The 26,224-nt window shown below is 44.2% G+C and overlaps 1 protein-coding gene across 1 annotated transcript in view; it reads left to right on the top strand.

Moving 5' to 3' along the window:
• Positions 1-1,087: 1,087 nt before the first annotated feature.
• Positions 1,088-26,224, top strand: part of LOC115482433 (protein FAM131C-like) — a 30,980-nt gene continuing 5,843 nt past the window's right edge. Inside the window, 3 exon segments of the mRNA XM_030222179.1 lie at positions 1,088-1,161; positions 17,925-18,070; positions 21,160-21,253. Of these exon segments, the coding sequence (XP_030078039.1) occupies positions 1,140-1,161; positions 17,925-18,070; positions 21,160-21,253 (262 nt within the window). The 5' untranslated portion in view covers positions 1,088-1,139.

Here is a 26,224-nt window from a genome sequence, read left to right as displayed (position 1 = left end):
CCTAAAAGTTTATAGGGCTAAAACCAAGATTGACTTAGCCTGTCTGTTTATGACAGAAAGTTTGCTGGCCACAGATCAGCTTCACCTCTTTTGTCACCACTGTCCTTGAAAGACATCACACTTTGAAAATGTCACTCCCCCCCCCCCCCCCCAGATCTAGACAGAAAAGAGCATTTGGTAGGGTCAGCCAGTGTGTCCATCTGTGCACTGTGGCCATTAGCTGTAAAATGAAATAAATTTATTTTATTTTTATTACATTTGTACCCTGTGCTTTCCCACTCATGGCAGGTTCAATGCAGCTTACATATTATATACAGGTACTTATTTGTACCTGGGGCAATGGAGGGTTAAAGTGACTTGCCCAGAGTCACAAGGAGCTGCCTGTGCCTGCAGTGGGAATCGAACCCAGTTCCCCAGGACCAAAGTCCACCACTCTAACCACTAGGCCACTCCTCACCTCTGCATAGGCAGTGCTGGACCCATTTTCCAGAGGTTCTGATCTACTGCGTAGGAGGCTGATCTCTGAAGCTTCAGCCACCTGTTTTGGGAAGACCTCAGAGCTCAACAAGTGTGATGTGTTAAGGGTAGCATTAAACCTAACATCCAGATCCCACATCCAGACAGATTCCCTGCACTTCCAGGCAACCACAGAGATGGATGATATCAACCCAACCAGCTGAAAGGCTTTTTCTGTTCTCTTCCCAGAGAAGCAGAAACAGCTGATGGGGAGGGCAGAGAGGGGTGGTACAGGGCAGGCAGGAGCCATGCCTTGATCAGTTCCTCTTTCTCTCTGCCCCCCCCTCCCTCATATGTTCAGTACAGCCCCCCTCTCTCTCCCTCTGCTTCTTCTAGCTGCTGGCAGAGCCATAGCAAGGCATTCACGCCCTCCCCCTACCCGAGTCCCCAGCCCTCAAAGTTTAGCAGGATCCAGAGAAAGACAAAACACCAGGGATTCTTCCAGCTTCATTATTTCTAAATCGGTCTGGGCATCTGACAGCAGTGAGGCAGAATTTAATTCTTTTCTCTTTTTTCCGAAGCAGCAGCGGCTCAGTGTTTGCTTTCAGTGTGGCTGAGGAGGGGGAGATGAACCACTTCGCCTCCAAGAAGAGGAAGAGAAGCTGTTGCCTGGTGTCTCCGTAATGGGCTCCTGCATCTCCAGAGGTAGGTGAGGTGGTGGAGGGTGGGGATGGAATGATAGTGGTGGGTGGGGGTGGAGGAGAGAGAGAGCTCTGATTCAGATTTACTTTTACATGGAGAAATGAAGTGTGTTCGGGGTGGGGGGGGGGGGGGGTGGTGTTTGCACTGTTTTCCAGGCTTCAAGACTGACGTTCAAAACATCCATTTTAAAAGGGAAGAAGTGTGACCAGTTCACATTTGAAACCAGTAATTGAACTGGGATTGAACCGTCCCTTCTCAGCACTTGGCAGCTCTGGAGGGTGCATGTGGGATCTGTGAAAGCCTTGGGGGTCCCTGGGGCTGCTTTTGCATTTGTGGGTCTGCAGCTCTGGGGTTTAGAAATGATCAAAGGCCTAGGGTTGGGTCACCTCTCAACGTACCTGATGATTTAGAGGTGTTTTGTTTCCCCCCCCCTCCCAGCGAAGAACCCTCCCCAGGTGTGACGTTACCCCCTTCAGGCTGAATGAAAACAGGCAGCGTGTCCCTCGCTCGCTGTGCAGCTTCTCCAGAAAGATTTCAGGCAAACTGTGTGATTTGTATTGTAGGGTGCTGGAAGCAGCAACACCTCATACTCGGACACATTTTAATATTTCGAGCTTTTCTGCAATTTAATCTATCCTGCTGATGACTAAAATTGCTCTGTAAAAATTATACCTTCACTGGCTGCTCAGTGACAGCAGCTCATTTGGCTGTACATAAAAATTTCAAATAAATAAACTGTTCAAACATTTTTCTGATCCTTTGAGTTTCAAACACAGTTAGAACCAGCCTCTAGTGGATACAATGCAAGGACCAGTTCTTTATTCACTTAATTTTATAAAGCTTCTTCCCTCCAACTCATCTTGCCATTACTGTGACAGCCTTTGGCCAGGGCTCTCTCCAGAAACTAATATGCAGGTGCATCGAGTCTGGCCTGTAGGTGTCACTCTTGTGCAATGGCAAAAACGCTCTTCCTCTCTCACCTTCTGCAGCATCTTCAACCTCGGCCTGCTCTGGAAGCAGAGTCTGGGCCCAGGGATTGATAGAAACAGAGAAAACCAAAGGCAGATAAAGAGCATATGGCCTATTCAGTCTGCTCATCCAAACCATCTACTCTTCCTATCGCTCCCTTAGAGATTCTAGGTACTTGTCCCAAGCTCTCTTGAATTCAGATACTGTTTTCATCTCCTCCACTTCCACCTGGAGGCTGTTCTATGAGTTCACCAGCTTTTCCGTGAAGAAATATTTTCTTAGGTTATTTCTGAGTCTATCCCCTTTCACCTTCATCCTATGCCCCCTCGTTCCAGAGCTTCCTCTCAATTGAAAGACTTACCTTTTATGCATTTATGTCACGTGACGTAGGTATTTAAATGTCTCTATTGTATCTCCCCTCTCCCACCTTTTTCCAAAGTACACATAATTGAGATCTTTGCCACAATATACTTTACGATGAAGTCACTGACCATTTTAGTAACTGTCCTCTGGACCAACTCCATCCTGTTTATATCTTTTTGAAGGTGCGTCTCCAGAATTGTACACGATATTCTAATTGAGGTCTCACCAGAGTCTTACACAGGGGCATCATCACCTCCTTTTTCCTACTGGCCATTCCTCTCCCTAGCTTTCACTGTCGCCTACCTGTTTGGCCACCTTAAGATCATCACATACAATCACACCCGAGTCCCGCTCCTCTTTCATACACAGAAATGCTTCACCCGCTAAACTGCATTGCTTCCTCGAGTTTTCGTAGCCCAAATGCGTGACCCTGCATTTCTGGCATTAAATCTTAGATGCAAAATTCATGACCATTCTTCAAGTTTCACTAGGTCCCTTTTTCCGAACGGTAGCACTGCCACTGACAACCAGGGAAATAGGGAAGGGGTGTTGGCCAACCAAGCAGTCAAATCTCCAGACGTTGATGGTAGCAAAATGTATTGAGAAACCAGATACAATGGACTCGACACAGACCGTGTTTCGGCAATATACTTGCCTGCTTCAGAAGCCAAGTATCTGTTATGAAAGTCCAAATGCTTCAAGCATAATGGAAAAGAACAGGTGTTCGATAACTACTAGTTTCACAATCGTAAAGAGCCGAAATGTTCATACTTTCATGCACTTGGTTGGCCTACACCCCTTCCTTAATTCCTTGGTTGACTGTGTTTCTCTATAGGGAATCCTCTCTTGTTTTTGCAAGCGCTGCCACTGAGCCACCAAGAGAGCCCTAAATTCCATTTTTAAAGCCTGGGCTACTGCATAGTTAAAACGACATAGAAAGCTCAAGATGTATACTCCCTGTATATTTTATTATCAGAGAAGAAGCTATAAGCTGACGTCATTAAACACTGATTTTTCCTGGGTTTACGAAAACATGGATTGTAACCAATAAGCCTCTGCAGATGTGCACGGGAAGCCACAGGGCAGTCACGCGTCTAGTGAACAGCTGTGCACAGGAGCTGGTCTGGTGAGGATTTTAGTATTTCCCAAGCATACTGTTGGGAGGGAGTTATAGAGAGGATGAAATGAAAGGGCAGGATTAAGACCGGTGAGCCTGTCGTTGGTGCTGGACAAAAAACAAAATTACTGATCCTTTAGATAGACACAGCGTAATGGGAATGAGTCAGTGTGGGCTCAACAATGAGAAATGCTGCCTTGCCAATTTATTAGGTTTTTATACAAGGTGTGAACAAAATGGATAATAGGGAGCCAGTTGATAGGCTGTATTTGGATGTTCAGTAGGCGTTTGACAAAGTACCTTATGAGAGACTCTTCAGTAAATTAGAGAGTCTTTGGATAGGAGGCAGAACCTTTTGTGCTTGGAAGTTGTTTTTGATCAAGCCTGTGGCAGCCAGAATGATGGGAAATATTTCTGTATCCTTCTGCCATATGTTCTTGGTCTCAAACTTCATTTCTTGGTACTTGAGGATCTTCCCAGTATGACAATTCTTATGATCTTATGCACTTATGCACTGCTGTCTTTATCGTGGGCAGGGATAAGAAAGGAGGAGGTAGTACAGCTAGATAAGGGGAGGGGAGGTAGGTGACAGAGAGGAAGTACAGGAGGCGGAGAAAGGAGGTGGCCACCGGAAGCAGTATGGGGGGGGGGGGAGTGATTGCAAAGGTGCAATCGCCATTTTTGCCTGCTGCGCCAACGGCTCACCCACCCCAGCCACCCTATGTCAGGGAGGTAGGGTCCGTCGCAGCATTAGGTGGTGGGTCCTACCCTGGTAGAGTTCACAGCAGTATGTCTCAGACCAAAGCAAGGTCAAATGTCAAGTGGCTGTGACTAAAGCAAGGTCAAATGCCAAATGGTTGTTGTCCCATGATAGCAGGGGTATGGATGATGTCTAAGGTTAAGATCAGTTGCCCCTCTTGTACGGAGGGTGGGCCAGTGCCAGAGTAACAAATCACCAACGGTGCTTACCTCAGACTTGCATGGAATGGGGAGGCTGAAAGCTTCAAAAGAGCGTCAATGGTTGCGAAGGGAACATGCTTTTACGACAATCCCCTGAGCAAAGTGTATAGTACATGCCCCAGGCACAGCAGAAAAGATACACTGTGATTAAGGCAAATAGAGGGATCTGACTGTGTGACTCAAAAGGCTAGGCCACTTTGCCCCAAAATGCTCTAGATTGATAATTGAGTTGTATATATCTGATTGCTTAGTACTGTAAGATGTAGACAGGAATGAAATTGTTTGATACTGTGATTGTCTTTACGTTATATAAGTTGGAGAACGCTGCGGGAGTAATAAATTCCACTCTTTCTCGGATGTTGATTTATGTTATGTATGGCTTGGGCATGAAAGGAGAGAACTAGGTGCCACCTGACCCCAGTTTGAGAATATATGGGTAGGGCTGCACTACCGTTTGCCAGTCCAGAATGATCAGACAGATGAAAATATATTAATAGAAATGAGAAAAGCTGGCAATTTTGGCAAAAGTATAATAATGGGATTTTAATTACCCCAGTAATGACTGGTTAAATGCCACATCCAAATGGCAGATGAGATTCTACGTGATGCGTATTTTGGAAGAATAATCCAAATTATAGTTATTTAATGATACGTTCCTCCCTAGGAGTCAGCACCCAAGAAAAGATCTAGGTGTCATCATGGACAATACGCTGAAACCTTCTGCCCAGTATTCGGCGGCAGCCAAAAAAGCAAACAGAATGCTAGGAATTATTAGGAGAGGGATTGAAAATAAGACCAAGAATAATATAATGCCTCTGTATCGCTCCATGGTGCAACCCCACCTTGAGTATTGAGTTCAATTCTGGTTTTGTATCTTTAAAAATATATTGCCGAATTAGAAAAGGTTCAAAGAAGGGCGACTAAAAATGATTTAAGGGCTGGAACTCCTCTCATATGAGATAAGGCTTAACAGGTTAGGACTCTTCAGCTTGAAAAAGAGACGGCTGAGGTGTGATATGATTGAGCTCTACAAAATACTGAGAGGTGTAAAAGTGAATTGATTTTTTTACTCTTTCAAAAAGTACAAAGACCAGGGGACACTCAAGGAAGTTACATGATACTACTTTTAAAACGAACAGGAGGAAATATTTTTCACTCAATGAATATTTATTTATTTATTGGGATTTTTAGCCATACAGAAACACTCGCCCTTCCAAGCTTTGCCCCGGTCAAATTCTTTTGCAGCGTTGCATCATTATAATAGTGAAAAAAGAAGTACTGTGGTAGAACCAGAGGCAATGAAAATAGCACAACCCCAGAAACATCCCCCAACTAATGACAGAATTGTGAAAAGTAGAAACTTATTGCTGCTCGGAGACTCCATTATCAGAGGCGTTAACTTAGGAGCACAGTTCAGGGGTTCCAACCTAGTGAAATGTCTTCCAGGATCTTCAGCTACAAGATGTATAGACCAAATACGGAAAGTGATCCGAGAAGACAGCGAGGCTTCTAACGCTGATGTTGTAATTCACCTGGGGACAAATGACCTGGCCAACAATAGCAAGTTTACAGCACAGAGAGCATTCCAGAAGTTTGGTGAGGGACTGAAATCTTTGGTTCGGACTGTGGCTTTTTCTGAAGTAATTCCTATGTTGGGGAGGGGAGAGGAAAGACTACGCAAAACAGAGGAATTCAATAAGTGGCTTGAGTCTTGGTGTAAAGAAGAAGGTTTTAGGCACATAGGCGCATGGGGTAATACGTGGAAAAATAACAGGCTGTACTGTAATGATGGGCTACATCTTTCTGGGATGGGAAAAAGGATCCTTGGGGAGAAATTCAGACAGTATGTTTCTAGACATTTAAACTAGAGGGTGGTGGCGGGGGCAGGTCCCTGGGGGTGACCTTGCCCCAGGCTCGGCCCAGTCTCTCGGTGGCCCTGGATCAGAGTTAGTGATGAGTTTAGACATATCCCAAGATTCCTGACCTGTGATTTTAGGGGGAGTTCATACTTCCCAAAAGGTATTTTGAAGTTGGATAATTGTCCACTTGTGTTTGGTACCCAAAGGATCTCTATTTTGTTTGGGTTCAGGCAAAGTTTGTTGTTGTTCGCCCATTCCAGAGTTGTGTTTAGGCAGGCAGTCAGGTTACTCAAGAGCTGTGGGTAGATCTGGTTCAATGGTTATGAGTAGTTGCACATCATCAGCATAGATTTAGAACTTTGTATCTATTGACCGAAGCAGCTCAGCCAGAGGCTTGAGGTAGATATCAAATAAAATGGGAGGTAGTATGGATCCCTGTGGCACTCCACAGTTCAATGCCCAAGGTAATGATGTGCTGTTGAAGAGAACTGATTCTTGCCACTGATACCTGTTTCTGCCAGTCTTGTAAGCATGATATTATGATCCACAGTGTTGAAGGCTGCCGAGAAATCCAGCAACACTAGTATCAAGGAAGATTCCCTATCAGTTTCTGTGAAGATCATCAAGAAGGGACACAAGAACTGTCTCTGTTCCGTATCCAGGTCTGAAGCCAGATTGACATGAGTCTAGTCACTTACGATCAGTTAGCCAGTTGTTGAGTTGAGTGCAGACTGTCCGTTCTATAAGTTTTGCCAGGAAAGGAATGTTGGAGACTGGTCGGTACTTTTCAAGCTTGTCCTGGTCCAGTAGGGGGCACATCACAGCTCCTTTTAGTGTTGTTGGCCCTTCCATAAGAGAGGAGTTAACAATTTTAGTGGCCCCTTCAATGAGGCCTGTTCTTGCTCATTGTACAATCTTTGCTAGGCAGGGATCAAGAGGGCAGTTTGTAGGCCGTAGACCTTTCAGGATATTTTCAAGAACTTCTTCTGTGACCTGGTTGAATAGTCCCAGATGGTTGTGCATGGTGGGGAAGAGGGAGTCTTCTCTTCATTAGCTGGTGGGAGCTTTGATGAGACTGTCTGGAGGTCCTGATCGAGACCTTTAACTTTGTTGACAAAGTAAGTGGCAAAATCATTGCTGGTTAGTTGTGACTGGGAAGGCTGGTTCTGTTGTGGGGTTTGTAGTAGGTTGTTTACTATTTTAAATAGCCGCTTGCTTGAATTTATTTTATTTTTGTTACATTTGTACCCCGCGCTTTCCCACTCATGGCAGGCTCAATGCGGCTTGTTTTCAGCTTGTTCTATGCATTGAGAAAAATATTGTTTTTTGGCTGTTGTTATGGCCTGGCGGTACATTACCAAAATAGTTAAGCTCTGGAACTTGTTGCCAGAGGATGTGATAACAGTGGTTTAAAAAAAGGTTTGGACAAGTTCCTGGAGGAAAAGTCCTTTGACTACTATTGAGATAGACATGGGGAAAGCTACTGCTTGTCCCTGGGATCAACAGCATGAATCTTTCTACTATTTGGGATTCTATGAACAGAACAAGGGGGGGAAAAAACAATCAAACGCAATATCTTACTCCACATAAAGTTATAATATAAAAAGAAAGGAAAAAAACCCTGGGGACATCAGATAATCCATCATTGGCAAGGCTATTAGGTCTCCTATAGCACAAAGCTATTTCAAACCCTTGAGCCTGCTGCATGTAATCAATCTTTTGCCTCCAGTGGCTAAAACCTGTACAATAATATTTAATCTTTATTTTAAACTTGTATTCAAAATGCATTAGACTTACAAAGGTATTGAAAAATTCCTGCAAAAACAAAAATTGTTTATATATAAACTGCTTCTAAAGAATGTTTCATACGAGGCTGTAAACATAAAACCTCATGACAACTGCATTTAAACACATAAATGCAAAAATCAATCAGTGAAAGAAATATGAGGCAGAGAAGGAAAATAGCGTCTATTTATACCGCATTAGCAGGCTCAGCGCTGGCTATGACGCTGTTACACCCGATGCTGATGATCCTATTAAATGCAGCGTTTCAATCAAATGACCTGCTTCTGGGGATCTTGGACTGTCGCTAAACTGAAAACAAAGAGAAAAATCAGTACAAAACATTACTATCACAGAGAAAACAGAACAGCATCATAAGTACTCACTGCAAATTTAAGCTGCGGCAAGACGCCGTCCGAGGTAACTGACTCAAGGGGCGGGCATTGCTAAATTTAAAAAGCCCATGTAGAATGTAATGAGATATACAAAAAAAACAAGGAAAACATTTTTAAAAAATAAATAAAAATAAATGGAAAAGTCATCTTAAAAAAAAACATCTCCCAAAAATATAAAAATATAAAAAGTAAGCAAGTGATCACACATCGCTAGTTCGATTTAGACCCTTAGGTGTTACAGTATCCAAGAACTGTATCCAGCGATGTTCTTTCATACACAGAATTGCATCTATATTGCCTCCTTGTGGTGACAGATGAACTTGCTCTAAAGAGACAGTGCTCAATTAAAAGTGCAGCAAAATCTCTGCACTTAAGGCAGCTTTTATGTTCCGAAATCCTAATTATCAACGCACGCATTGTTTCCCCTATGTATTCTACGGAACGCGTGCACCAAAGAGCATAGGTCACCTGAGGAGAATTGCAGTTCGTAGATGTTCAGTTTAAGAACAACTACGAACTGCAATAAATGGGACGATCATTCAAAAGTAATGTAGCTCCTGAAAAAGAATTGCAGCAAACGCTGCACTGTGTACGAGGAACATGTCCAATCACATCTTGAGGCATCGATGCAGTACAATGCGCAGGTAAATAAGAAGGAACCAACATATCATGGAGGTTTCTCCCTCTTCTAAATGCAAAAAGTGGAGGAGATTGCAAATTAGAATGTAGTCCCAAAATATGCCAATTTCAAAATAACTGAACGTACTGTACTTGCTCCAGGTGAATAAGGAAGCATACATGTGACTCAACCCGAGTGTTCATGAGATGATGGTAAAACAAGATGTTCAAGGGCAGCCCATCTAGCTCACTTGTATGTATGCTCTATTTATTATCTAAACCGGGTAGCCACGTTGAAAACATCTGTGAGACATTACTTTGGCTTGCCTCTTAAACTGAGCTGTAGTGGCACAAAGTCACTTGAGTCTTAAAAATTGTCCCACTGGAATACTCGCATCGATTTTCCGTGGAATGTGCATTCTGTAAAAGAGTGTTCCGATCAGTGAGATTACGGTAAACTATATAGGCTAACCCAGTTTGTGTCTTAGTTGCCCAAAGATCCAAAAAGGAGATCTGATGTGTATGAAATTGGTACAAAAACTTTAAATGTGAGTCACAATTGTTCAGCCAGGTAAAGAACGTTGTCAAACTTGTGACATCCCCAACCCATAACATGAACACATCATCAATGAAGCATCTCCAAAATAAAATCTGCTGACAAAAAGGAGTTGTAGATAAAAAAAATCTTTCTCAAACTCCGAGATATGTAGATTAGCTTCATCAGGTGCAACAGTGGCACCCATTTCAGTGCCTTTAATCTGAAAAAAGTACTTATCTTGAAACAAAAGTTCTTCGTAAGAACTAGTCTCAACAAACCGATGAGAAACGTCATTGGTGGATGTAAATCCTGTCTTTGAGTGTTCAATATATGTTCTACGACTCGAAAACTCTCTTCTTGGGGAATGTTCGTATATAATGCCTCAATGCCGGCTGTAACGAGCAATATCTCCTTAGTTGGATCAAAGGAACAAGCATCTAATTGCAGCATGAAATCTATTGAATCTTTTAAATAGGAAGGGTTACCTGACAAACCAGAGGTCTGAAAACGTGTCAATATAAGTTGAAAGGGGCTCTAGTAGAGAACCCCTGCCAGAAATAATTTGCCGTCCAGGGGGATGTTGAAGATTCTTATGAATTTTAGGGAGCACGTAGATTACAGGCATAATTGGCAAAGGGACACACAAAAACTGACTTTCCCACTGAGTAATAAACTGGTGTTCCAAGCCTTCTTTTAACTACATATCCACTAGAATTTTTATCTGGCTTGTGGGTTTGAAATAGCTTTGTGCTATTGGAGACCTAATAGCCTTGCCACTGATGGATATCTGATGCCCCCAGGGCCTTTTCCCTCTCTTTTTTAAGATTGTGTCACAGAGTTTCCTGTTCCCTTGGGTATAATATTTGAGATTCTCATCTGTGTTTATAAATGCGCGCTATAGGCATGTTAGCGTTTTTAATGCGTGTCAAACGCTAACGCGCCTATAGGAATGTATTGGCACATTAGAATTTAACGTACCTTAACTTTAAAGGTGCGTTAAAATACGCTAACGCGTCTTAGTAAACAAACCCCTCTGCCAAGTACTTGTGATCTGAATTGGCCACTGCTGGAAGCAAGATACTGGGCTAACTGGACCACTTGTCTGACCCAGTATGGCCATTCTTTGGTTCTTATATTTAATTATTTCCTTTTACAAGTCCAAGTTCAAGGAGAATTGCGTATCAGGCATACAAGTTATGTCCCTGCCCAAAGAGTCCTTTTAGAAGTAAATGGTACCTGGAAAATATCTGTTAAAGTCCAAGAATTTGGTCTCTTTCGTAGGCATTTTCTGACTCCTAGGAAGAATGCTGGCTAAGAGGAGAAAGGAGATCCTGTTAAGACAACCCTGTCGCATACCCACCCTATTTTCCTGCTAAGAGGAGAAGGGAGACTCTGGTTCAGTGAGTGAAGGAAGCTTGCTTTGGACAGAACAATATTCTAAAACAATTTTCAGTCTGGTTTTGAGCTTTCACTGGATTGGGGATGGAGGAACTTTCTGAAGCTTCTACCAGAAATATTTGTGCAAAGCTGGGGGGGTGACATGTTCATATTGCAGCATGTCTGAGTCAGTCTTTCATCCTTCCAAGGAAGCCAGTGTTAATATTTTACATATCGGCCGGGTGTCCAGGGTTAAGGAGCTGCGTAAGGAACAATTATGTTATTGTGAAATGATTCAGCTGCTGAGGAGCTTGTTAAGAGCCTCAGACAGCTACCAAATGCAGGAGCCCTCTTTATACCTGCCGCTTTCCATTAAAATCAATTGAAAGAGAACAAACCTCTCTCCCCCACCCCTTCTCATTTATGCTTTTCCTTGCAGAGGGAGCCTTTCGGGTGAAAGACCTGCTGTGTTCTGCCTTCTGTACAAAGAGGCCCCCTCCCCTCCCCTCTCTCCAGCCTTTTCAGTGCTCACTGCCATCAGCCAAATAATTTCAACTGGCCTTCCTGGAACACAGACCCTGCAAATCCTGAAATGCCCCCACCGGGTGAGGAGGGGGAGGGGGGAACCGGACCTGGCACAATTCCACAAATCACAGGATTAAATGTTACAATGGCTGTGAATTCACACATGACATTAGTCCTGAAATGTAAAAAGCATTAATCCATACAGGGGACAATACTCTCTAAACTGACTAAAGTTAGGCGCTGGGATAATGTGCCCTAAGTGCGAATTCTTTATCGGCAATTGCGTGCGCAAGTACTGCTATGGAATACTAGTGTAAGTGCGCAGTTACATACGAGCAAGATCAGTGGCTGGTGAAAATGCTTGCACCTAACTCCTGCCAGTATTCTACAACCCATGGGCATATGTCCCTCCCAGGTCCACACCCCTTGACGCCTCCATGCTCCTCTGAGGTCCATGCTCCTCCCTGGTTCACACCCTAACCTGGCCATGCCCCTCCCAGATCCATGCCCCTGATTCATGCCCCACCCAGGTCCACACCCCTGGCCTGCCCATGTCCCTCACAGGTCCACACCCCTTGACACCTCCATGCTCCTCTGAGGTCTGTGCTCCAACTCACCCATGCCCCTCCCAGGTCCACACCCTAACCTGCCCATGCCCCTCCCAGGTCCACGCCCCTGATTCATGTCCCTCTCAGGTCCACACCCCTGGCCTGCCCATGTCCCTCACAGCCCCACACCCCTTTAGAGGGGGGCAAGATTCCCCCGGCCCAACCTCCAAGGAGGGGGGGGGGCGGCACTGGCAAGGTTTCCCAAGGGAGCAGAACCTTCTTCCTGTCTGCCTGCTTCCAGGTCTGTCTTTCTCCTGCTCCTGGTGTGCCAGGACCCAGGATACCAAGGAAGATAAGGGGGCGGGGTTGGCTGCCTGAGTGTCAGGGGTGACCCAAGTGTGAGGGGGAGGAATGGCACTGCAGCGGCCCAGGTGGTGGAGGCGGTCCTTCCCCAGCATCGTCTCTTGGTGGCTCTGGAATAGCTCTTAGTGCTCCAGTTTTTCAGTGCCAAATTTTTGGCCCCATTTATTGAATTCGCTCCTAATTGTAAAGTAGGTTACAGAATTAGGGGGAGTTTGAATGTTGACAAGTCATCGGCTGTGTGGATCTCTCGGAAGGAACATGCGTTAAGGGTGCTGCCTGTGATTTATGATAGATCACTCCCACTATTACATGACTTAGTAACTTTGGGGCCGATATTCAGACCGCAGGAGTTAGAGCGGCTAACTCTCACGGTTGGCGCTGAGCCTGGATATTCAATGCCGGAGCTGTTTCCGGTGACCGGCATTGAATATCTGGTTTATTTTGGCCAGTTTAAAGATAACTGGCTAAGTTGATATTCAGACTTAGCCAGTTAGTTTTAAACTGGCCAAAGATATACCATGTTTTTCATGAGGCCAAATATGGCCACTAAACTGGCTTTAAAAATAGGTGGATTGCCAGTTATATCGGGCGATATAACCGGCTATCTGCTAGCCACTAACTGGAGACATTCAGCAGGGGATAGCTGGTTAAACGTTATTTAACCGGTCAGCAGCTGTTCTGGCCAGTTAAATAGCGCTGAATATCAGTGGGGGGGGGGGGGGGGGTTGGGTTTTCGATGTAATGATATGATGAAGTTCAATTTACAGTTCAGTAATGTTGTGAAGTCTTACTTTTTCCGTCTTAGAATGATACGTCATTTGAGATCCGGATTGTTAAAAGTTATTCATGCCTTAGTAAAAAGTAGGTTTGATTACTGCGATTCTCCTTTTCAAGCACTTAGTTAAAACTGGTGGAGAACAGGGCAGTATGATCAATATTACGCCTGTTTTGCACCAGTTGCGTTGGCTTCCTGTGACAGCACATATAGTTTTTAAGATTTTATATTTGGTCTATAAGTCATAGCATTGGGATCTTCCAGTTTACATCTCACAGAAGCTGAAGAAATATGTACCTCAACAGTCTCTTTGGTTGTCACAAGAGAGTCTCCTTCAGCTTCCAACTCTTGATGAGATCAAAATGTCAGCTATCACAGGAAGGGATAGTTTTCTTATACTGGTCCATCTTGGTGGAATTCATTGCCCAATGAGATTCGTGTTGCTTCTTCTTATTTGGGTTTTGATAAACTTTGGCTTTTTCAGCAGTGTTTTCCTTCATCAGGACTTTTGTAAATATCCTTGAAAACTTGGCGATGTTAGTATAGACTTGACTCTGCATTTAGTGTTGTTTTGCGTTATTGTAACTTTGATTGTACACCGCTTTTTCATTTTGTAAAATTATTAAATCAATCAAATCAGTCGTGTAATGCATCATGGAGCAATTGAAGGGCTTATTTATTTATTTATTTATTTATTATGTCATTTATACCCCACATTTTCCCAACTGTGTCAGACCCAATGTGGCTTACATTGCACCGCAAAGGCGGCCGCCAGTACAGTAAATTAAGCTAATACATCATTAAACCTGCATAAGACATAAAGGAGAGGATGGGGAAGGAAAGAAAGGAACAGGAAACCAGGGGAGAGAAGGGAAGGGTGGATGAGTCCAAAATTGCCATTATATTGATGTGACTCAAGAGGTGGAGACACATGCTGAGTCTTTGGGGTAGGCTTTTCCAAATAACAAAGTCTTAAGAGATTTCCTGAAATGTAGATGATTGTGAATTGTTTTTATAGCTTTTGGCAAGGAATTCCATAATTGTGAGCTGATGAAGGAGAAGGATGAAGCATATGTGGATTTATACTTTAGCTCGTTGTGGGTTGGATAGTGAAGGTTAGGTATGAACGGAATAGTCTTAATGCATTCCTCGGTGGCAGGCTGATTAGGTCAATCATGTAGTCAAGGACTTCACCATAGATAATTTTGTGTACTAGGGAGCAGATATCCGCTACGTTTTTAGGCAAAAAACTTTCACAAGGACAAAGTATATTGTTATCTAGCAGTGGAATTAATTGTTGAGATGAAAGGTTTGTTTGTCGTTCACCTGTAGCCAAGTTAAACTAAGATTTGTTTCCCAAATCGGTGAAATCCAGAAGGATGTTAAACCAGTTAAGTCTTGTACTAGGTAGCAGCCAATAATGTGCTACATCACATTGCATTTTTCATACGGTGTTTGATTAGGATCGTATTCCTTTCCTTCGGCTGAGATGCTGGGCATGTTTATTTTGGATCAATATTTTCACACGACCCCTGATGCAGGCGCTGTGCGCTGAATCACGGCCTGTGTCAGGTCATTGATGTACAAGTTTGATCTACGTTGTGAATTAAAATAACTTGTTCTGTTTTTGAAGTCTCTTTCGTGCTTTGGACATATTTGGATAAACAGTCAACGGAAAAATGTGATGCAGTTTTTTTAACCTTAGTTCAATGTTTTTGATATGTTGTTGCACCTAATACATCACATGATTCAATGTAAAGATTTATGTGATAAGACTGGCATAGAATGAAATGCATAGGTTTCTCTAAAATTCAACATGCTTTTACATATATAACACATAACTCATGCAAAATTGTAAACACTTCTAATTATTGTGGGAAATGAAAAATATTTATGTTTATGAAAGACTGATTTTTCTCTGATGCAACTAAAATGGACTTAGTGGGGGGGGGGGGGGGGGGGTTGTTGTTACATTTGTACCCCGCGCTTTCCCACTCATGGCAGGCTCAATGCGTAAACCCTTGAATTCTATCTGGTTGATATTGAAAATGATTTAACCGGCCGCTGATTGGCCTAATCGCTTGTTCGGGGTGTATCCGCTTATTTCCCACAGCACTTAACCAAGTATCGCTGCTGAAGATAACCGGGTAGCACCTAAATGAAAACCAGCTGTTTTGGGGGTGTTCCAGGGGCAAAGTCAGCAGTTGGCTGGTTAAGTGCAGACATTCCGCATGTAATTGTTTCTCCTTTATTAAAATTTGCTATACCGCTTTCGTTGTGAGAAAATTACGGTGGCTACAGATAAAATGACAATAAAACAGGAAACCAGAAAGGAACGCCAGTAACTGGATAGGAAAGATATATTTATTTATTTATTTATTGGGATTTATTAACCGCCTTTATGAAGAGATTCACCCAATGCAGTGTATAGCAGATACAGTTTAACATAAAACTTACAATTTTGTTAACAGCATAACAATAATAAAATAACCAAGAATAAACATAAATACAATAAATGAGGTAAACTTGAAAACAGTACATTGAAAGCTAATAATAGAAGTACCGTGAAACAGTATAAAAAATACACACATTTAACAGCACTGGAATTCAAATACCAGAGATATAATGCAATGTTAGCGATTTGTCGGCAAAGCGTTTTTCTTTGCATAGAAACTATTTACTGATGATTTGCCTTGAGGATTTATCTGGGGATACGAACGACATGACAAGTCCTTAACCCCCTGATGCAGGCCAGTAGGGCCGAAACACAAGACATGTCGGGTCTCCCTTGTCATAGAACCCTTTTGAAGATTGCTTTTAATAAAGAGAATTTCGACACCGTCGGCGGGAGGCTTTTTCGTTTTTGTTTCATCTATTGTTTTGTGCTTGGTATGTTCCATCCATGGCATTTGTTTCTTCCGTTTGTGACTGGCCCCATTTATAAACATTTGACATGTCACCTTTCAGTGGAGACAGTAAAAGTGGTTTACACCAGGGGTGTCCAACCTCAGCCCTCGCCAGGTCGGTTTTCAGGATTTCCCCAATGAATACATGCTCCCCTTGATCGACCTTCCGCCTAGAAATGCCAACCCTGCCGCTCGGTCATATACTAATGAACGGGTTAAACATACAATAATTAGTCACAAAGTATCAACTCTCCATATCATTTGTTCAAAAGATTTGAAAACACACATTTGTACTCAATAATATGCATCTGTAGCATTTATTACCATCAACACATTTCATTCATACACAACCAGTAAAGTCCAAAATATTTCCTTTCCATACAAAAAGTCCCAATAGCAGCTGCAGTAATTATAGACACCAAACAATGTGTACGTACACTAGAGAACAGTCTTGTAATCTCAACACACTTGACGTGTCCACCTTGCACTGCCCAATAATGTGTCCAAGCAGCTGGAACAAATCCCAACTTCAATGAAAAAGTCAATTGTCGAACTTCATCTGGATGTTTTCACACGTTCCAACAAACAAATAAATGTCTTTCTTTGGTCCCCAAACAACGTGCACAATTACACAAAATCTCATGCAATACAACTCTTAAATATAAGTCAATTTTAGACAAATACCTTAAACAACCTCACTTGACCATCAGGCACACCATAGCTTGCTCCAGCTTCCAGTGTGATAACGTCATCGCATTGCATCAGATGATCCTACGTTAGACCCTACTACTTTTTATAGAGACATTAACAGGGGCCAATCGATCTCCTTATTGAGCCCGTTGGACATTTATCTGTTTGTAGGTGCCTCAATGCCACACAGTAAAAGCCAATTGGGCATGTGGGCACCAGAAATCTAAAGGCCACAGTTACACCATCCATAGAACTACGTAATGTATACTATTTTGTGAATGGCACATGTGCGTGACCCTGCCCCATATTCTGTCACTTAGGCACACCCTACGCTGCCACTTAACCTCATACATTCACTTGTGTGAGTGATGCCTAACTGCGGATGCCCAGGTCTAGAATCGCCCTTCACACATTTTTTCAGGGATGAACGGGGCAGCAGAGTGAGGCACGTACCACCGGATTCTAGAAAAGTGATCCTGAAGTGCGCAACTTAATTGGTTAATGAGCCCTTAACAAGCAATAATTGGACGCTAACAATCAATTATTGACGTTAATTGGCACCAATTAGAAGTTGCGCATCTACCTGAGCGCTATTCTCTTACACTGACCGCCTGATATTTAAAATAAAATGGCTGCTAAAACGGCCAGGCCACGTTTCGCCTCACCAGAGGCTGCATCAGGGGCGAAAACAGCCATTGCGGTTCCAAAAGCCACAAACACGCTAAAATCCAATGAAAGCAGCAAGTCAGCCTTGCTCACAGCTTTCGGGGTAGATAAGAAGTACAGGAACCGTCTCCCTCATTTAAGAGTTCTTTTACATTTTTCTTAAATAAAGAGAAATGAATCGGGATATTAAAACATGGCTGAAGTCTTTCCAAAATGTGGGTGCTTGAAAAGCAAGAAATTTATCAAATATATTCTGCTGATACGAATAGTCTGAAACGTCTAGACCTGGACACTGCTTTCTTCCCTGTCCTTTAGAATTCTTCACAAGTACCCAGAAAGAATATTCCACCACCAGCAACTCCATCCACACAGAGTGTCTCCCCACTTCAGCCACAGCCGAGAGCCAGCATCAATCCACAGCTACAGATGGAACTCCGGCCCAGGAGGATGAAGTTAAGAAGGTAACGGCCCGGCCCGGGAGGGACTGAACTCAAAGTCAGAAGCCCTCTGGCCAATTCAGCACATAACCTTTAAAAAGGAAAGAGAAAGAAAAGAGAGAATTAGATACTTAGGCAGGAGATAGAAAAGATAAAGTAACAGAAGATAGATAGATAGAAAATAAGGGTGACTAACTTAAGGAGAAACTTCACATGAAGTAAGAAAAAGTGGAGGAAAATGAGCTCAGCACAGATGTTAACATGTCAATAAACACACGTAAAATGGTGCACATGAAATTACCCTTCATGTGAGCATATATGTGATGGACCTTTATGCAGCTTGGATGTAGTTGTATTCTGAGGGGCAGATTTGGGATGAGCATGGTTAGAGTGGCAATTTATGCGTGTTCTTCATAACATATATGCATTTGCATATACTGTGTGCATATATTTACCCCGGCTCCCAAGCAAATGTAAACGTCCACAAGTTTATTACAGCTGAAAGTTTGGCTGCTTTTTTTAGGCAGTTGTACAAAGACACATGGTTCTAGGTGTCTGCTCTTACAGACCGATAAAGACACGTGGTTCTAGATGTCTGCTCTTAAAGGTTGATAAAGACACATGGTTCTAGGTGTCTGCTCTTACAGATCAATAGACGTAGTACTAGGTCTCTGATGACACATGGTTCTAGGTGTCTGCTCTTAAAGGTGAATAAAACACATAGTTTTAGGTGTATTCTCTTACAGATTGATAAAGACACATGATTCTAGGTGCCTGCTGTTACAGATTGATAAAGACACATGGTTCTAGGTGTCTGCTCTTACAGATCGATAAAGACACATGGTGTTAGGTGTCTGCTCTTACAGATCGATAAAGACACATGGTTCTAGGTGTCTGCTCTTACAGATTGATAATGACACATGGTTCTATGTGTCTGCTCTTACAGATCGATAAAGACACATGGTGCTAGGTGTCTGCAGAAATACAGACACGTGGTTCTAGGTGTCTAATCTTACAGACCGATAAAGATGTGTGGTTCTAGGTGTCTGCTCTTACAGGTTGATAAAGACACATGGTTCTAGGTGTCTGCTCTTACAGATCGATAAAGACACATGGTTCTAGGTGTCTGCTCTTACAGATCGATAAAGACACATGGTTCTAGGTGTCTGCTCTTACAGATTGATAAAGACACATGGTGCGAGGTGTCTGCTCTTATAGATCGATAAAGACACATGGTTCTAGGTGTCTGCTCTTACAGATTGATAAAGACACATGGTGCAAGGTGTCTTGCTCTTACAGCTCAATTTGTAGTAGACAATGAATGCTTTTTAGAGCTTCTTCAGGTGCATGATGAATAAAATGATTTGTTCTTACAGTTAGGCTGGCACTAAAGTGTAGTGAGATATGTTGGTAATGAGATTGTGGACGTCACTAATGGACATCTGTATTTACAAAGCACAGTGTGCTAAGTTTAGTGTTTATATTGAGAAATTGCATTTACATAGTAAGATAGTAAATGATGGCAGATAAAGGCCCACATGGTCCATCCAGTCTGCCTATCAAGACAGCCAGAGCTGTACCTGCCACTTGGTGCAGATTACAATCCTTTACGATCAAATACTGACATCGCAAATAGTCAGTGATTCACCATGAAAGGGAAACAGTTTGACACCCGAAAGATGTACAATAGGTGTGTAGATGGTGTCACTAAGCAGGAGAGTAGCCAGGCCTCAGGTTTCTGCCCCTCCCCCCCGAATAACCCAATATACCTGAGTTGGCGGGGGCCCCAAGCCCCACCAGTGGAAGCCCTCCTCCTGCCAAAGCCGCCTCCACCCCTGTGCATGCTTGGTTTTCGCACATACATGGGAGTGGGGTAGACCTCCCTTGCGCATGCTCAGTTTCACAAAAAAAACAAAGCATGAGAGATCCTGGCATGGAAGCGGCCCAGGAAATGCATCAGTCTTCGGTTGGTAGAGGGCCTCCACTGGTGGGTCTTGGGGACCCTCGCCAGCCAAAGCAGAAGACAGCACCTCAATTTGGGGGAGGGGGGAACAGGCCCCCAAGGCCCTCTCGTGGCTACAGCACTGGAACTAAGTCTAGGGAAACACACTGGGCTCGAGATCCAGGATCCCTCATTTTCTACTGATATGATGAGCACAAAAAGCATATAGAAAGCAAATTTATTCAGCACAGCAACAAAGATTTTAAAAAAACTTCAAACAGAAATAAAGGTTTCTAGAACAGTCATTTTCCTAACTCTATTTCATAATACAAATACCGAGGATAATAAAATGAATGGAAGTCAGAGCACATACTCCCTATTGGCAAAAGCCACCTGTAAACCCAGCTGTAATAGTGATCACAGAACCTTAGTATCTTGGTAGAGTCATCTCCTCAAAGTGATAGTTGGAACAGTAGGGGCTGGGTAGGAGGTATGCATGAGAACATCAAAGCATTTCATTGATAGTCTAACAGGATGGGTGTTGGTAGGTGAGGGAAGAGGGAGATAAACAGAGAAATACAACTTTATGGTTTATAATGGGCTAGAAAACCCAGCTCTTTGTTAAGTCCTGCCTGTTGGGTGTCAAAGTATTCAATCATTCTGACTTCAAAGGTCTTACGTTCCTGTATTGTTTTAAAGTTACCTTTCAGGATTCTTACTATGAAATCACTGGTACAGTGTTCTGGTCTGGTAAAGTGCTGCCCCACAGGGGTAGGAACCCTGCTGGCACCAGTATTCTTCATGTGATGTCTATGTAAATTAAATCTTGTCTTAAACATCTGGCCTGTTTCTCCAATATAGCATCCTTCGTTACATTTTTTACACTGAATGATATATACCATGTTGGAAGATGAGCACGTGAAAGACTGACGAAGTTGATGTGAATTTAGACGAGTGGTCCCTAGCAAGTGATTTATATTTGTTACTGCCCTTATATTGTGGGTCACCTCAACAAAGAACAGCACTGAAAACTTGTTCATGGAGCCCTGATCACAACCAGCCTGAAGTGGGACAGCCGAGGGTTCTGGACAAATCAAACCATACAAGGCTTTTCCTGCTAAGGAACCTCCAGTTGCCTCTAATTGTTTGTTTGTTTCTCTTTCCTCTTCAGAAATGCTTTCAGACTTCTAATGGCTTCCTCTCCGAGTCCAAGCCTGTATCCAATAACTACGACATCACAGCGCTCGCAACCTCCTCTCTGGTGGGTAGGTAAAACGCAGTCTGCCCTTTCCTCATTCTTGTCTCATTTGCTTCTAGAATATTCTGTGAATATTATCCTTCTCCCCTCCCCTTTACAACATGGGTTCTTCTGCCTGCAGGTGGGGTTAATTCAGGGAGAGGAAGTACATGTAGGGGGACTTGCATTTCTAAATCCCCACAAAATACATTTCATTTACATCTGTTTTAGAGCCCCACTCAATTTCCCTTTAGAAATATGCTTGCATTTCCGTAGGTACAAGAGAGCAAGAAGCAGAGCCAGTCAGGAAGAGCAGTCTGGGGTTGCAAAGGTTTATTAAATCACCAACCTAACACGGCCGTGTTTCAGCAAAATGTGCTGTGTCAGGGGTCCAACATCAAACAGGAAGAATCCGCCTCTTATGTAATAAAAGAAGGGATATGCTTCACTGATTTTTCAAGATTGCTTATATATGAGAAGAGCATTAGTCCATTAATGGCCAGCTCTCCAAAGCGTGCAATCCCACACTGCACTTCCAAGGTGGCTCTGCTTCTCGCTCTCTGGTTCCTTCACGGTTCCTTCTGCTTTGTGTTCCTGTAGGTACAAAGAATGCTAGGGAGCTGTGGTCTGACTAAGCAACAGATGAAGGGTAATAATAAAACAATAATGACTAAATATAAAAATATACTTTATTGTTAAAAACTGCCCAATATAATACAGATCATCCTACAGCCCAACGTTTCAGCACACACCTGCATCAGAGGCAGGGCCGACGAGAGGAGGGGCAGGGAAGGAAAATTTCCTGGACATGGCCTCCAAGGTGGGGGGGGGGGGGGCCCGGCCACAGCGCCAGCAAGCTTCTTCCTGCCTGCCTGCCTGCCTGTCTGTCCTCTCCTGCTCCTGCGTGCCTTCCAAGACCTGGATGATTGCATAACGTGATATTGCATTAATGCAACCATCTGGATCCCGACTCCTGGCATGGACAAGAGCAGGGCAAGAGAGGACAGAGCGAGGGAGCAGACAGAAAGATGCGGGGGTGATGGCTCAAGTGTGGGGGGGGGGAGTGGGGGCCCGTTCCAGAATACGCTTGGCGAGTTGTGCGGCTACATTCAAATCAGTGCCAACGAATGAGAATAATGAACCTCACGCCTAAGCCAGGGTGCGTGGAGTATGATCTGTGCCCATGCCGAAAAGAGCTTCCTTCTGGAGTCCGTAAGATATCGCACGGACAGGCAACCTGTTAAGGTGCGCTTGAAAATTCCTTTCAGTCAAGCCTGTGGCACTGAAAACAATGAGGAAATATTTCTGTATTGTTCTGGCCCATTTTCTTAGTCTCTGACTTCATTTCTTGGTACTTGATGACTTTCTCTCTCTCTTCTCACAATTCACAGAATAATTGCTTGGAACTGACACCTCTATTATCACTACTGTTCTGGTGGGTTTTTTTCTTGTACCACTGTGTCTGGTTTCCTTGTATCCAGCTTTTATTGGTCGGAATGGGAATGTCCCAGGTGATCATAATCTCTTCATAGTAACATAATAGATGATGGCAGATAAAGACCTGTACAGTCCATCCAGTCTGCCCAACAAGATAAACTCATTCTATGTGCTGCTTTATATGTATACCCGACCTTGATTTGTCCTTGCCATTTTCAGGGCACAGACCGTAGAAGTCCGCCCAGCACTGGTTTTGCTTCCCAATTACTACTGGTGTTGCCACCCAATCTCCGCTAATCTTCTGTGTATCCGTTCTTTCTGAACAGGATTCCTTTGTGTTTATCCCACGCATTTTTGAATTCCGTTACCATTTTCATCTCCACCACCTCCCACGGGAGGACATTCCAAGCATCTACCACTCTCTCTGTGAAAAAGTACTTCCTCAACATTTTTCCTGAGTCTGCCCCCTTCTCCAGGACGTCAGACTCAGAAATAGAAGAGGACCTTGGCTGGCGGGGGTTGGGGTCCCCCGCCAGCAAAGGTAGCAGACAGCGACGGCGGGTTGGCGGCGGGAGGGAGGGTCGAGAGGGTCGTCAGCGGGGGGGTCCAGGGCCAAATCTACGGGGGCCCAGGCCCCCGTGGCCCCACATAGCTACGTCCCTGCTTGTACGTGTCATAAATTTAAGGATATCCACAGAAAGACTGGCTAAAAAAAGCTTCTCTCAGTGCCAGACAGCAAGACAGGCAGCTTAATACAAAGATCATAGGCACAGGACAAGAACTAGAAACACTGAGGGGCCTTTTCTCTAAGCCGCGTAAGCGTCTACACACACCCAACGCACGCCAAAATGGAGTTACCACCCGGCTGCCGCGTGGCTGTTGCAGTAATTTAATTTTTGGCGTGCGTCCGATACGCGCTGCTGAGAAATAATTGCAATTATCGGACACGCGACATGACGCGCGTAGGTCATTACCGCCCAGTTACCACGTGAGACTTTACTACCGCTAGGTCAATGGCTGGCGGTAAGGTCGCAGACCCAAAACGGACGCGCGGCAATTTTGATTTCGCTGCACGTCCATTTTCGGCAAAATTTTAAAAAGGGCCTTTTTTTACAGGCATGCTAGAAAATGGATTGGTGCACACCCAAAACCCGCGCCTACACGACCGCAAGCCATTTTTCAGCGCACCTTTAGTAAAAGGACCCCGGAGCTCAGGTTTTAAAGTTTGGTTCATAATCGCTTTGCTATTGAAGAGCTGATTATCACGGTTGGAAGGAGCCGATTATTTGTTTATTTGTTGCATTTGTATCCCACATTTTCCCACCTTTTTTGCAGGCTCAAGATTAGAAATGAAATGTACCTAATCTCACATTTCATGCTTTTAAGTGTCGCTCTCAATGCTTAAACTGTTACCTAATTGCAACCTAGACATACCCCGCAAAAACACCCACCCGCACGCAGAGATACGTGTAGTACATGGTGTGATGAAAGGAATTAAAATAGAAGGAAAAACATTTTTCTGCTTCCCACTCCTCAGCCCGGGAGGTCCCAGCAGCTCTTCCCAATATACACGTCTGTCTAATTAACTTGAGAGATGGGAAAATCAATAAATTGTCTGTTTCTATGGCAACAACATCGTCTCCCCTTCACCCGTGCCTACATTGCAGGAAATCAAAGATTAACTACAAAAGCTTCTGCAGATGAAACACGCTCAGCACCCAGGGCCCCGGAGCCCCTACCGGACCTGATGGGCAAGAAAATAATTTGCACCGGTGGCTCAGTTTACAGTGAATAAAATCCTTCCTGTGGATCATTTGGCAGAGATAAGGCCAAAGCGGCTTCTCTGTTTTCCCTGGGGACCAGATGGGAAACGTGTCGCACACTCTCACTGTAACCAGTGACAACACCAGACACAGTTCCCACCGGTTTTCATTCTTTCCAACCCAACTGAAGCTGGAAAGAATTGTACAGAATTGGTCTGAGAATGTCAAATCTCTCTACGAAATGGGGGGGGGGGGGGGGGGGGGGGGGGAACCAGGACTGACCCTGCTGTCCTCCTGGAGCAGAAAAGTAATAGAGAAACACAGAAAGATGGCGGCAGATAAGAGCCAAATGGCCCATCCAGTCCCCCCCCCCCCCCCATCCACAGCAAGTCACTGTCTCCTCCTTTCCCTAACAGATCCCAGGTGCCTGACTCAACACTTTCTTAAACTCAGACACAGTTCTTGTCTCCGCCACCCTGTAAGGAGTGAGAGTTAGTTTCAGGGCTTTTTTGAGGGGGTACTTGGGGGGTACTGAGTACCGGCACCTTTTCTATTGTCTGCTAAAATTGACTCATGGTCCCCAAGTTTAATGATAGAGCTCAGGCTCTCCACACCAATTCTGTCTTGTAATGGACTGGTAGCAGGAGACCTGGCTATTATGGGGTGGGTCCCCTCAGTGATCACTCCACTCCTGAAGGGTGGCCTAGCATTTGAGTACCGGCAGCTTTTTACTTGAAAAACAGACTGGTTAGTTTTGATGATATCTGATCGCAGGGCCTCATTATCCGGAGCAGACATCTTTCACATGGAAGTGAGGTGTAACAGTCTTGCTGAAAAGCAGTTTCCAAGCACTTTTAATATGTCACGTATACATTTTACAGCTTTGGCCCCATGCAAGTACTTCAGCAAGTGTTAGCGGTAAATTTGAGAGATCAAGGCCATAGGCCACATACTCAGGCTTAGGAGTGAGGTTCATTGCTGTTGTGATATGCACAAAACTGTTTGATTGTTTTTTTTTTCTTAATAATGATCACCTAATTGCTGATTTCCATTTTATGCATTGTATTTGAAAATGGTACATGCTGCATTGGACAGATGGTCTGTACATGAAGAAACCTAAAAGAACCCTAATTTTTGTATTTATTTGATTAGCACAAACCAACCCAAAAGCTATCCAAGCAGTGTAGGTTCAGGTATGGTAGGTATTTTCCTGTCCCCAAGTTTGTATCTGAGACAATGAAGGATTAAGTGACTTGTCTAAGATCACAGGGAGGTGCCATGCAGGGCTGCCAAGAGTGGGGAGGTGGGCAAAATTCCTTGGTCCCGGGCCTCAAGGGGTCCCGGCGCCGGGGTCTCTCTCTCTCTCTCTCTCCTGCTCCTGACGGGACCCGAGTGATCGCGTCCCAACCAGGAGCAGGAGAGGAAATCTCAGTGCCAGGCCCCCGCTTGGAGGCTGGGGAGGACCTGGAACACCTCCAGCTCTGCACTTCTGCCCTTGTTTTTCGAGTACTGCCCTGAGAGGAAAGCAGAGCCGCAGGGGCAGGCAGTCAGAAGCTGTGAGGAAGAAGATGTCTTTTGCTGGCGGAGCCTGGGATACCTGCCAGCCAAGGTATTTCAGCAGCTGCAGCGATCAGGGGATGGAGCAGCGGCAGCGATTGGGGAGGGGCGGCATGCGCAGCGATTGGAGGGGGCGGCAGCAGCCCTGCCCCGGGCCCAGTTCAGTCTCTCGGTGGCCCTGGTGCTGTGAGTTTTGAACTGGGCTCTTTCGTTCTCAGCCCACTGCTCTAACCACTCCATTA

This window comes from Microcaecilia unicolor, chromosome 13, assembly GCF_901765095.1.
Source record: "Microcaecilia unicolor chromosome 13, aMicUni1.1, whole genome shotgun sequence".
Taxonomy (NCBI): Eukaryota; Metazoa; Chordata; class Amphibia; order Gymnophiona; family Siphonopidae; genus Microcaecilia; species Microcaecilia unicolor.
The sequence above is the reverse complement of the archived record's forward strand: the minus strand, read 5'-3'. Positions and strand labels throughout refer to the sequence as shown.